Source organism: Ursus maritimus, unplaced genomic scaffold (genome assembly GCF_017311325.1).
Source record: "Ursus maritimus isolate PB19 unplaced genomic scaffold, ASM1731132v1 scaffold_35, whole genome shotgun sequence".
Taxonomy (NCBI): domain Eukaryota; kingdom Metazoa; phylum Chordata; class Mammalia; order Carnivora; family Ursidae; genus Ursus; species Ursus maritimus.
The window spans coordinates 9,900,691-9,913,321 of NW_024426119.1; the positions used below are offsets into that span (position 1 = coordinate 9,900,691).

General features: G+C 42.5%; 2 protein-coding genes across 7 annotated transcripts in view; one reads left to right on the plus strand and one right to left on the minus strand.

Moving 5' to 3' along the window:
- Positions 1–2,882, plus strand: part of WDR76 (WD repeat domain 76) — a 55,377-nt gene extending 52,495 nt beyond the window's left edge. For both annotated transcript variants that reach the window (XM_040620520.1, XM_008702148.2), the window contains one exon: positions 896–2,882. In XM_040620520.1, the coding sequence (XP_040476454.1) occupies positions 896–1,151 (256 nt within the window). In that variant the 3' untranslated portion in view covers positions 1,152–2,882. The remainder of the gene's footprint in view (positions 1–895) is intronic.
- Positions 2,883–5,993: 3,111 nt separating this feature from the next.
- Positions 5,994–12,631, minus strand: part of FRMD5 (FERM domain containing 5) — a 296,334-nt gene continuing 289,696 nt past the window's right edge. For 2 of the 5 annotated variants that reach the window (XM_040620528.1, XM_040620526.1), the window contains 2 exons: positions 8,406–8,749; positions 5,994–7,531 (listed from right to left, as the gene is read on the minus strand). In XM_040620528.1, the coding sequence (XP_040476462.1) occupies positions 7,457–7,531; positions 8,406–8,749 (419 nt within the window). In that variant the 3' untranslated portion in view covers positions 5,994–7,456. Of the gene's footprint in view, positions 7,532–8,171; positions 8,750–12,631 lie in introns of those variants that run through there. The other 3 variants (XM_040620527.1, XM_008702144.2, XM_040620525.1) reach the window with 2 other exon arrangements.

Consider the following 12,631-nt stretch of genomic DNA (forward strand, 5'->3'; position numbering starts at 1 on the left):
CCCTGAGATCATGACCTGAGCAGAAATCGAGTTGGATGCCTAACTGGCCACACAGGTGCCCCGAGATCTTTTCTTTTTTAGTGTTCACTGCTATAACTTTCCCTCTTACTGTTGCTTTCATAGCATGCCATAGATTTTGGTATGTTGTGTTTCATTTTTCATTGTTAGATATTTTCTTTCCTTTTTTTTTTTTTTTAAAGATTTTATTTATTTATTTGACAGAGAGAGACAGCCAGTGAGAGAGGGAACACAAGCAGGGGGAGTGGGAGAGGAAGAAGCAGGCTCCCAGCAGAGGAGCCTGATGTGGGGCTCGATCCCAGAACCCTGGGATCACGCCCTGAGCCAAAGGCAGACGCCCAACGACTGAGCCACCCACCCATTGTTAGATATTTTCTAATTTCCCTTGTGATTTCTTCTTTGAGCCCCAAATGTATTTTTTACTTTAAAGTTGTATGGAATATAAAGTGATTTCAGGGTTTGGTTATCAGGGGAATACAAAAATGGGATTATAGATCCTATTGAAATGGCAATAACATAGGTTGTGTATTTTTTACTCCTAAGGCTTCTTCTATTTTGTATGTGTAAAAAAAGGGAGGGCATGCAGTCCATTGAGCTAGGAAATAGTGAACAAAAAAGGTGCTATTTTAATAGACAGCGACCATCCACTGAGTACAACCACTGCATTTGGCAGTGGAGATTCAGAAGTGCAGAAGACATCATCTCCTAATTTTCATTTTTATGTAAAGAATGAAATTAGGCTGATGGTAACTCAGTAACTTAATGAAGAGAAACTTGGCAGAGAAAACCATTTAGGAGCAATGCCATGTTTACCCTCTGCCCATTACTGCCTTGAGTTATTTAACACTATCCTTTAAAAAATTGTTTTTTTCACTAGGCACAACACTAACACTGGGCGATGGCTGACCCGGTTCCAGGCTGTGTGGGACCCTAAACAAGAAGACTGTGTCATAGTTGGCAGCATGGCTCATCCACGACGGGTAGAAATCTTCCATGAGACAGGAAAACAGGTGCATTCTTTTTTTGGTGGAGAATGCCTTGTCTCTGTGTGTTCCATCAACACTATGCACCCAACTCGGTATATTTTGGCTGGAGGTAATTCCAGTGGGAAGATACATGTTTTTATGAATTAAGAAAGTTGCTGAGTGTTTGGTTTAGCAACACCAATTTGTTCAAATTAATCAGTGTCTAGGGAGCCTAGTAATTCATGTGGCTTGGCCTGTTTTTAATGTGTTCTATTTAGTGAACATAAAATTGCTTTATTAATAACTGAGCAGAACGTATACAGTTACATACTTACACGTTTAGTAAGGGAGAAGCCTTTTAAGTTGTTTCTATAGGTTGGGGAAGGAATTTGAGGGGAGGCTGTGATGCCTTTAGCACTTTTAATCAGGCAGTATGTTGAGAAATTCTAGCATTAAAAATTACAAAGCTTTGATCAGTATTAAAAGTTTTTTTGGTTTAATATTACGGTTTTGATTCTGTAGTGATATTTGGATTTGTGGTTTATTTCATAGTTTGGAGTGAATATTTCTAGACTCACACTGGAAGGGATCCTGAAAGGTTATCTAACTTAGGGATTTTGAAACTTTTAATTTTTTTAATGGAGAACTCTTTTTTCCCCCCTTCTGCCTTTAAATTAAAAGTGAAATCCCAAGATAAGTGTTGAGAAGCCTTAGTTTATTTGGACAGGGGCCTGGGTCTTTGTATGCTGACCCTTCTACCTCCTCTAGATGGCTCCTGAAGCATGGCCGAGGAATTGTAGGGCTTCTAGGAACAGGGTTTGGATCTGCCTGACCCTTGTAATCCAGTGTGAGATTGCCTTCAGACCAGTGTTTTCCAGACTGTGGTTTGTAGCTATTCACATGAAATCAGTGTAGCCATGACCAGCCTTTAAAAAAAGGAAAAGGAAAGAAATAGTAAAGAGTAATAAATGTAATTAGAATAAGTGTTGTTTTGTGAAACTTAGTTATATGTGCATACATATGTGTAAGTGTATATGCATATGTATATTCTGGTGTAAAACATGTCTTTATTACTGTGGTACTACTGTGGGTCATAGTTAAGTGAAAACTCCTGCCTTAGAAGGTCCCAGGCACCCTCATCTGTCCCTGTCTTTAAACTCTCCAGAGGAGATTCATTAGTGTATTAAGTGAATACCTCCATTCCTAATTCATATCGGGGTGGGGGGGAGAATGTAATGAGAAACCACTTTGGGCATTTTGTCATAAATGCATTTTTTTATTTTGCAGAAGTTAGGGCAATGTGAATGTGTTTGTTTGTTGGAAGGGTAGCTACTTAACTCAGTGACTAACATACTTTGGGATAGCACCTATCCAACTTTTTTCATTGCTCTTCATTGCCAAACTACTACTGAAAGACTTTTGTAAATAGTTTTTGGCAATATGTTTGAATTCTAAGAGGAAATATCTTCTCAAATTATATAGCAGAGAAATAAAATGACATGTATAGTTTTCTTCTCTGTAATTAGAGGTTAAGTCTAATTTCAAGGCCTAGTATTAAGTAGGTTGTGTTTATAAGTAATAAAAGTTCTCTATTTTCTTGATGATAGGAGTATAGGAATTGGTAAGTGAAATGGAAAATTTATTTATGAAATGGAAAGTAAAGCTAAGTGAGGTTGACTTCTATTAAACTGCCCCGTAGATAGTAAATGAAGCCTGTAGGCCTCCTTTCCCTTTTTTATACCGCTTCATTTCACAGGTTCCAGAGTGGCAACTTCTGTGAGAATTGCTTTTTTTTTTACGATATTGAAAAATACTCTCATTGAAATTAGTACCATCATTTAAGCTTTGAATACGTGGTGGTAATTGCCTGGTTTCTGCAATAAATGCTAGCAAATTCTTGATGTTTCTCACTTTTGTGGTTTCTTTTGCCATTTTAGCTTCATAAACTGTGTTGTTTATATTTAATTCCACTTAATAGAGTTCTGTCTTCTTGAGGCAATGCAGGAAGGAAGGAGAGTGGGGGGACTTGTTTCTCAGTGATAAGCTCTATAATGGAGTAATTGTTTAAATCTAGAAAGCACATAAAGGAAAATTGTCCCCCTTAGAACATCCTTAAACTGTAATCTGTTGTGAAAGGTACTTCTCCCAGAGACTTGCTTAAAGCTGTGTGGCTTCTGTAATTATTTGTGTATTACGATTGCTCTCTTGGGAATAAACCTTTATTTAGGTGGTGCTTTATGATATCCCTTAAGCATGTAAGCTCTGTATTCCACTTGAGTCATTTTCTTTGAGATGCCCGGCCTTTCTTTATGTGACTTTAAGGAGGAAGGAGATGATTCTTATCATAGATGGACAAGTAGGTGAGACTACAAATGATCAGGAATTGATAAAATCTGAGTTGATTCAGTCCTATTTTGGTATTCAGGTCTTTGAGTTTCCTTGCCACAGAGATGACTTTGCAAGGGCATTTCTCCAGGAAAGCAGAGAGCTTGAGGGCTGTGAGTACATAGATTTAAATCTTTTCAGCCAGTTACAGTATATGGGAAGGGGGGAGAGGGTGGACACATGGCCTTCTGTATCAAACCTGAGAGGAAGAAATCTATGCCCTCTAACTTCAGATTCCCAAAACTTAAGTGTCCTATTTGTTAGGCTGTCCCTTCTGACTTAGTACTTTTTTTGATTTTTTCCTTTTTAGTATGGTGTTGATGGCTAGTAAGGAGTTTTAGTTCCAGGACAGCATAGACCCATATTTCGGTTCATTTGGCTATAAATGTTTTTGGATTTTCAAAAGAAAAGGTGAAATTTTGTGAGGAAGATAACGTTTAGTCAGGAGTAAAACATTTTAAGGTATCTCTTCCTAAAATGGAAGTTGTAAGAGGAAACGTTTTAAAAAAGTATCTTTTGCCTGTTTGATTCTACTCCATCAGCAGCTTGTATGAGTGTGTAGAGGAAGCCTATTCATGAACTAAAACCAAGAGTGTAATCATGTGCAGAGGGGCTTGGTTATGGTTGAGGAACCCTAAGCAGAGGGAGTGGGTACTAGAGCCCTGAAAGGGTATATACACAGGGGAGTCCTCATTAGGTGTCCAGAGAAGAGTGGCTGCTTTAAAGCTGCAGGATCACGGGGAATCACTCACAGCAAGTGGTTCTTAGGCTTTTCACTCTGCAGATCACTTTAAGCAAAGAAAGACTTTTGTGATTAAAAACAAAACAAAACTCCACTAGGACAGGCTACTAGATATCATTTAAAGGTGATAGGAACCTCTGGAAATTTGAAGGCGAGTAATATAACCTGATTGGTGCTTTAGGAAGATGATCTGGTAGCAGAATGGGGAGCATTAAAGGGCAGGTAGAATTGACAACAGATAATAAACTAGCACAGTGGACCCTAGTTTCACCTTTTATCCTCAGAGAATTTAGAAGACCATAACCAGTTCGTCACCCGAGTGATGTTTACATAATCAGGTAAGATGTTATAGGAATGTATTTTGTAAGTTGTAATTATGAGGTTACTTATAGTGGTGACACCATTCTCTTCCTTTCATAGTAAGTGTTTTCTGTTCTCCCTTTTCGGGCTTGAGTAAGAACACTGGTCTAGAAGCTGGACCATCTAGGTTCTTTTTTTTTTTTTTTTTTAATTTTTAAGATTTAAAAAAATTTTTTTTAGGTAATCTCTTTACCCAATGTAGGGCCCAGACTCACAATCCTGAGATCAAGAGTCTTATGCTTTACCTGCTGAGCCAGCCAGCTGCCCTGGACCATCTAGGTTCTACTTTGGGTTCTAAGACTAACTATGTAGCTTTGGGAAAATCACTCCTTGGTTTTCCTCATGAGAAAAATGAGGTCCAGTTCATCTCTAAAATCATTCCATTATTACAGCTTCCATGTTCTTCATAGTATTTATTTGGGGGGAGGGACAAGGATAATAGATGGATATAAGCCAAATGACTATTTTAAATGATTCTAGTCATGAATAGTAGTTAGCTGTATAAATCCCCATGGTATCTTTTTATCTATGTGTTGGTAACTTTAAAAGGAGGAAAAAGTGAGATAAGCTGTACGTAAGTTAAAAAAGAAAGAGTCCACTCTTCTATGGTATTTAAATATTTATTTAAGTTTAAAAATAATTTTCATGGCACCAATGATTTTATGCTAACTACATATCGCTTATGTAGAAAAAAGTACATTGCTTTGAAGGAAAATGTAACTTAGAATTTTTGGCACACGAAAGGTTAACAACTATACTTTTTAATGAAACTAAGAAATTCACATTTGCAGGTAGTTTACCTTCTACTGCTTAAAGATGCAGTACACTATTCTTTAGTAAAGAGTTTTATTTCCTCTGATGGATGAAGCTATGGAAACCATTGTTTTTTTTCTACAATGAGATCAAACTAATTTTGAGAGAAAGTGGGAGACATAGTGGAACACGGTAAAACCAGGTTAAAAATTGGAACAATGTTTAATGATGTGGAGATACCAAAAAAAGACTAGTTACCAACAAAGGAGGTTTGTTATTCAAGCACTATTTGAAAAGCAAATTGAAGGAAATTTTACTATATTTTCTGGGGTAAGCCCTGGGAAAAAATAACCCAAAAGTTCTGTTCAGAGAGCAAAATCCAGCTCTTGGAAGTGGTATGGAGTATTGTATTGTTAGAACTCTAGACACAAGTAACATACCAGGAAATGGAATACTGCATCTTTCTTTAATGTGAATATGAAAGGTCAGTGTCAAGGCTATCACTCACTCACTGCATAGAAACACCATATTCTACAGACTGAGGTAGGAACACTACACTAAGAGATAATCTGCTATGTTGCATAAGACAGTAGATATCCAGGTTAAAACCAGCTCCCTATCTCCTGACAGCCTTTTCATCTCTGAATCTACTTTTCACTTCAGTCCTGTGCTAAATAAAGTCTTTCCTGTGTAGATGACAAGTGGCAGTGGCTAGTTGGTTCTAAGTGATCCCTAATTTTTACTAGGATCTCCCTCAGTTTGTCTTGTCACTTGGTAAATAGATGTTTGCAATTCTGCCCAAATTGTTGCTGGTATGGAAATGATCAGATATTCCTCTTCCATTCTTAGATTCTGGCCGAGTTTTAGCATTTCAACACTTGATCTTGCTCATCTTGGCATCAGATACCTCTTTGCTGGTTGGTTGTTCAAGCACCCTTTACACAAGCAACCCCAGTGTCTCCACTGGGAAATGGTCCTGGATTTGTAGCCAGTCAGGAATGGGAGCAGAGCCAGCCCTCTTTCTGCTAACATACTGGTAAGGAGCAGTTTTATTGTCTAGATGGGGTTGGCAAATTATGGTCTGTGGTCCAAATTCAGCTCATTGTGTATTTTGATAAATTTTTATTGGAACACAGCCATGCTCCTTTGTTTATGTATTACCTATGGATGGCTGTTTTTGTGCTATGATGGCAGAGTTGAGTAGTTGCCACAGAGTATGGCCCACAAAACCAAAATTAAAAAATATTTATCATCTGGCACTTTACAGAAGAAGTTTGCCAACCCCTGAAAATTACACAATCCACTCCCCCACCCCATGCCCCCTGTTAATTCCACAGCTGTTATACTCTGTACATGGACATGATTCTTCTATTTCAGGGGACAAACTAGGGAAGAGCAAATCTACAAGTGACTCATTCTGTTCTGCATTTGGGGCTGCCCAACATGTTAGCAGCGGCTCCACTGTTGTGGGTTTTCCAGGAGTTTGTCTACTGACCATCCTTTTGAGTCCTCAGGCCCCAGATGACTTAGAAATCTCTCCCTGAGATGAAAACAAGATCTTGTGAGTGGTTGTTAAGAGTTGCAGAGCTTGGGCCTTGGACCCCACACTCACCCTTCACATGCTGTGCTTTTGCGTGCTTCCACAGCTTTCCTCAGCAAGGATGGCAAATGCTTTCCTACAATTTTTATTTTCCTGATGCAGAGGATGACCCTAGGGGGCAGTATTTCTACATCTAAGTGTTGGTCTCTGCCACATTCACCTTCTTTCTTTTGTAGGCATCTTTTAGTATGCCTATTTAAAGAGATTCTTTTTCTGGTCCCTTCCAAGGCTGTTTGTTGATCTTGGAATTCTATTTTCTGAAGCTTTTCATTCTCAGGATCAGTTTCTTTCTTGCATCGTTTAGTTCATCAGGCTCTATTTTCTTAATCCATAAAGTAAAAACAAAATATGAATTGATAAGAAAATAACATTTGTTGTTAAAATATAAATTGAAATAGTTTTCTTGCGGGGGGTTGTACAAAATAGGTACTGCTCTCTGAATCTCAACAGTTTCTCAGGTACCTTGGCTCTGGTTTCTGTTAACTACACTTTGTCCAACATTTCTGACAGTCCTGTCTCTGGCACCACTGAATTCAACTAACGTCTCTGGAGCACTATAAAAATCTTGAGGTTCTTCAGGAAAAAAAAATCATAAGTTCATTATACAAAACTCATGGTGATGCCCACTAGGATCTAGTCTAAGGGGACAGACTTACCCCACCCCTGCTTCTGCTGCTGCTGTAGCGGTGGTCCCTTCAGATGCCCACTCTGCTCAGATTTGAAAAAAACAAAAGGAAAAGAAAATCCAACTCAGACCATCATAAGAAGCAACTTTCCATTTAATCATTCTACATGGATGTTTACTTTTTAAAAATCTCTGTCTGGCAAGAAAACCTAGATAGTTCCATTGTCCAGACCCCTGGTCTGCCCTGCTGAGGCTGCACTGATGAGTCTCCTGGAGCCCAGTAGGAAAGCTCCTGCAGATTACAGAAGACAACAGCTCTCTAGTCTTCAACTAGTGTCCCATCTGCTAGGTGACACTACTGTGATAATCAGTAATAGTAAAATAAATTTTTATTTGATACTTTGAAAATAATACACATCATCTATGAAAAATCAAAATTCAAAACCAAAAATTATCCTGCAAATTGGGAGGATGAGAAACAGAGTCGCTGAGCCTTTCTTGAAAGAACCTCTGAAGGAAATGAGTTTTCCCAGTTTGTTTAGACAGGGCATGAGCCTATCCTTTTTTTCTTCTGGGAAATGACCCTCCTAGGCTGTGGACTTTGAGTCATGAGAGGAGGACTTGGTACATGTGCCGATGGTTCCACGATGGGTCCCATTGCTGGGAATGGGTAGCCGGGCTCCTGGGTCCACCTGGCTAGTTATTGGGAGGACTCATGCCTTCTCAGGTGTCAATGAGCAGGCTCACCACTGAGCGGATTTTGCAGGCAAACCATCGCCTGAGGGGACAAAAGTATTGATAGTGGAATTGTTCAAATTCGGGGGTCTGGCGGATATCGCGGAAAAAGGCAATGTCAAGGTCAGACTCGGTAAGGATGATCAGGAGGAGGAGCAAAACAAAGAGGAGTCCCATGGTCACAAGGAGCAAACGGAGCACACTTAGAACAAACTTATTCACCTGTTCCTCCTCTGGCCTGCCGTGCCCCTGACACAGGGCCCTCAGCTCTCCCCCAAGGGCCTCCACCTCTGTAGCAGTTGGAGTGCTGGCCTCAGACTCCTTCTCCTCTTCGATGCTGCAGGTGGCCCCATTGATCTGCCGGGAAAGCAGCATCAGCTCCAGGCTGTGCTCAGCCACAGGGGTGGGCAGCACACTGTCTGCAGGGCTGTAGGCTTCGTCTGCAATCACAGCGACTCGCTCATTGCTGTCTGCCCGGCTGCTTCTCACATGAGGCAGGAACGTGTCCCCATGGGAGGAAGAACGCACCGGGGTGGAATGGGCACTGTCCCGTAGAGACTCTAGGCCTGGAGAGGCAAAAGGAATATGAGTAGGCTTTCCGTGTTCCAGTGCACACTCTGCTGTCTGGTGGAGGCTGCACCCATTCTGTTTTATATGGTTACTAAAATTTTGCAAGGAAGCCCCTCTGCACAGCCCCATGTGACCAGCAGCAGTGGCCACTACAGTGTTTTGATGTATCAGGAATAGGATAAGAGAAGCAGCAGACATCAGAGGGGCTGTGGTTGGAAGTTTGTTTTTTGTTTTCTTTTTGGCAAGATTTGTTACAGATTCTGCCTTTCTGGCTTTTGATGTCATGGGCCTGGTTTTAGCCCCAATTGAAAGACAATCTGAATCACAGACTACTCCTGATTCAGAGCTGGGGCCACAGTTCAGGGAGCTCAAGTCTCCCTCTTGGGCTGAGGGACTTGAGAGGCAGGGATGGGGAGGAGAAGACTGTTGTGCTTTACTGGACCTCATCAAATACTGATTCTGGAGCTGCATGTCTTTCTAACACCCACCATGCAGCTCCTTGAACTCATGAGGTCATCTTTTGGATTGCTGCAACTGCTGTCGGTCTCTTCAGCCTCCCACTTCTAGCTGTCCTGATTTTAGGGGATGTGAAAACCCTATCTGCTCTTCCTTAGGTGGTCTCTGATGGAGAAGGGAAAAGCCCTTGGCTAGCTCTTCCTTTTCACCTTAGAAGGAGCTGAGTCCACAGTAGGCTGACAATTCCCTGTCTTTACACACTCCAGAGTGCAGAGTGGTCTCTGAGAAGATCTTATTGTGTCAGGGTGGAAATTCTCTTACATCCGTCAGGAGAAAGGGTCCTCTGCCCCCTAAAACTATCCGTTATCTCTTTACTTTCTCAGATGGAACATTTCTCTCTTTCCAAGGCTCAATCTCTGGTAGTGAAAAACAGGAGCTGGTTACTCTGTCAACCAAACAGCAGCCACTAGGCTGGAGGACGTGGGCCCAGAGTCACCAAGTACAGCCCACATCACAGTGCTCCCAAGGAAATGGCTTCTTGTTTCAGGTTCAGTGTCTGCATTTCCATACCTGGCTATCTTGGGGGTACCAGAGTGGCTCTGGCTCTCCCTGCCTTTGTGGCCAATGGCAAGAGAAGCCAGTCCCCCTTCCATTGCTCTGAAATTGACCCTGACTGCTGCAGACCAAACCAGATTCCCAGCTCTGTAAAGGTTTGACCTAAGTAGGCCTGATTAGGGGCTTTTTCAGTTCAGGGCTAGCTTCAGAAGCCCAACAATCTCTCTTAAAAGGTGGCAGTAACCTTTCAGAAGTAGTGAGTTTCATTTGGTTCTCTTGTGGTGTAGCCATATGTACGCAGGCAGCCTGCCTGCCTGCCTGCCTAGCCTGCTGGAGCCCATTTCAGCATAGGTACAGTTAAGGATTCTCCAGGGGAACAAACCCTGGAATCTGGGTTATTAACAGGTGCGTTGGGGTGGCAATAGCAGCCCCCTGCTATCCACCTATCCTTCCCATCACCTCACCATCAGTATAGTTGCTACAGCTCTCAGCTTCTGCTTTTAGGAGCTCCTTATGGTCCTAGGTGTATTTTGTGTTCCCCTGTGCTAAAATTTTAAGTTTGTATAATGTTTTAAATTTTTTAAAGTGCTTTCATCTTTCCATGAAGTCGTTAAGGCAAGACGTTACAGAGCTTGCCTAATGACATGTGGTTGGCTGATAATGGCAAAGGCAAGGATAGACTGCAGGCCTCTGTTTCCTGATGCTAATGATCACATAGTTAGATTTTGGGCCAGGATGAATTAAGTCTACAGCCTACACCTGCCTTAGATTTAGGTCCCAGTTGCCCAAGAAACTGTTGTGAAATGATGTGAAAAATTAAGAGCTTGCCCCTTGTTCCTGAGCTCTTGATGCTCCTTTGATCTTTTTTCCCCAATTTTTCTCCCTTATTCCTGCATTTGCATAAGCAGCATGAGGAATATATACCTGGCAGTATGTAATGAGTCCCTGATAGAACAGAAACCGTTAGGCCCTGATCACACAGGTGTTGGTTCAGCTCCTTTCCCACCCACTCCTCCACCCCCCCTTCCTCTGGAACCTCAGCACTCCCTGCACAGGGCTCCTCATACCCTTTCTAGAGCTGTCGCCTCACAAAGACAACTCTACCAGATCTTCCAAAGCACGACCAGCTTAGCTGCCAGAAGCCACTTCAGTATAAAGTTAGCTTGGCCTACAATTCAGCCGTAAGCTTGCTGGGGAACGAGAGAGGCAAAGGCTGTTACATCAGAGAAAACAAAGGGACACCAGAAACCACATTATAAGTTGTTGGTGCTCTCAGTAAATAAGATAATGGATATGTATACATTTCTAGTAGACTGCTTGACAGAATTAGTAAGTGTTAGTATTCTGTTCCCTCAACAGACCTCACCTGTAAAGTTATTATTGCTATGTCAGGCTAGTCTTGTATAGAACTTCAGGTTCACTAGAAACCACCACACCTTCATCAAACCCGTCATTCTGGGATGGACAGGGTGGGTACCATGGGTGGGAGCTGGCAAATGGCACAGCGAAACACAGGAGTCTTTTTTACCTTGGATGTGCTCCAGCTGATTGCCTTGCCCAGAGGTGGCTCCCTGTGGGCGGGGTGGCACAGTAGTCAGGAGCCTACCCTGGAGCCGGGGCCCCATCCTCAGGATGCGCACACTCAGTGGCCGAAGGCAGTGATTAGTCAACCGGAGCTGAACTCGGACTCTGGTGTGAATCTTAATCAGACTCTTCCCCATGGTGGCCAAGGAAGGCAGATACTTCTTCAGTGGAAACCGGCTTATCTCTTCATGGAAACCAGTCAGGCAGGGGAGATACAGAGGGAAAGGATGGAAAACCAACTGGGGACAAAGGATTTTTGCTGACCTCAAGCCATGGCAGCTCCTTCACAGTGCCTCCTGTGGAGAGAGTGTCAGCTCTGCCAGACAGAGCAGGCTGAGCTTCGGGGAAGGAACAGCTCTGAGAGGCCAACGTTATCAGGGACTGGATTCAGTCAGAAGCACTTAGAGCCATAAAAAGTAATGCTTCCCTAGCATGTGACTGTTTCCCGGAGGCCCGTATAAGGGCTCCAGACTTCTCGGAGAGTGAGGCACAGAGAGGGCAGAGAACAACCCCACACGGTAGTTCCAGAAAATGCAGGATGTGAAGCTACAAAGACCTTGGGCTTTGGGTTGGGTGGCTCTGAAGTGTGAGGTGGCAGCTCTGGGGCTGGAAATGGGCTGTGTCCCATCGACTGGGCTGTACACTATTTGGCTCCCTGCTGCTGGGCTGAGCCCCACAGGGCGCAGTGGATAAAAGGAATCAACATATCTGATCGTCCTCTCTGGCTAAGCCTGTGCTAACAACACATGGTATCTTGGCATCCCTGAGAGCAGAGGGGAGGGCCAACCAGTGTACAGTCATCATTTTAATGGTCCTAGCTCATTGGAATTACATGGTCTCATTCAAATTGTAGTCTTATGTTACTGTTTTTGCAATTTTCCTGTTGTTTTTAGAGATAGCAACCAAAGCTTTCCCCCTGGAAAGGCTAATAGTTCCTGTGACATTAATTTATGTGCCATATGGACAATAGGAAGAGTCTCTGATGGAGCATGAACCAGTTTCAGATGTCCATAACTTCCTGGGAGTTCTGGTGGTTAATGCCCTTCTTCTGAGACCCCCATCATTTCCCTCTCAGCCCTTCCCTGTCTGATGCACAGTGTACAGTGGGGGTCAGCTGTGTTTGCTGGGCGCTTTAAAAATAAAACCCCTCTTGAGAGATGGTGTAGCTCAACTCTCTGGGAAATCATCCATTCTTTATCTCCCCAGGCTTGATAATCCCTGCACTGATAGAGCCACTTAAATGCTAAAATCTTTTTTTTTGCCCCCCCCCCCCAACCCCCACA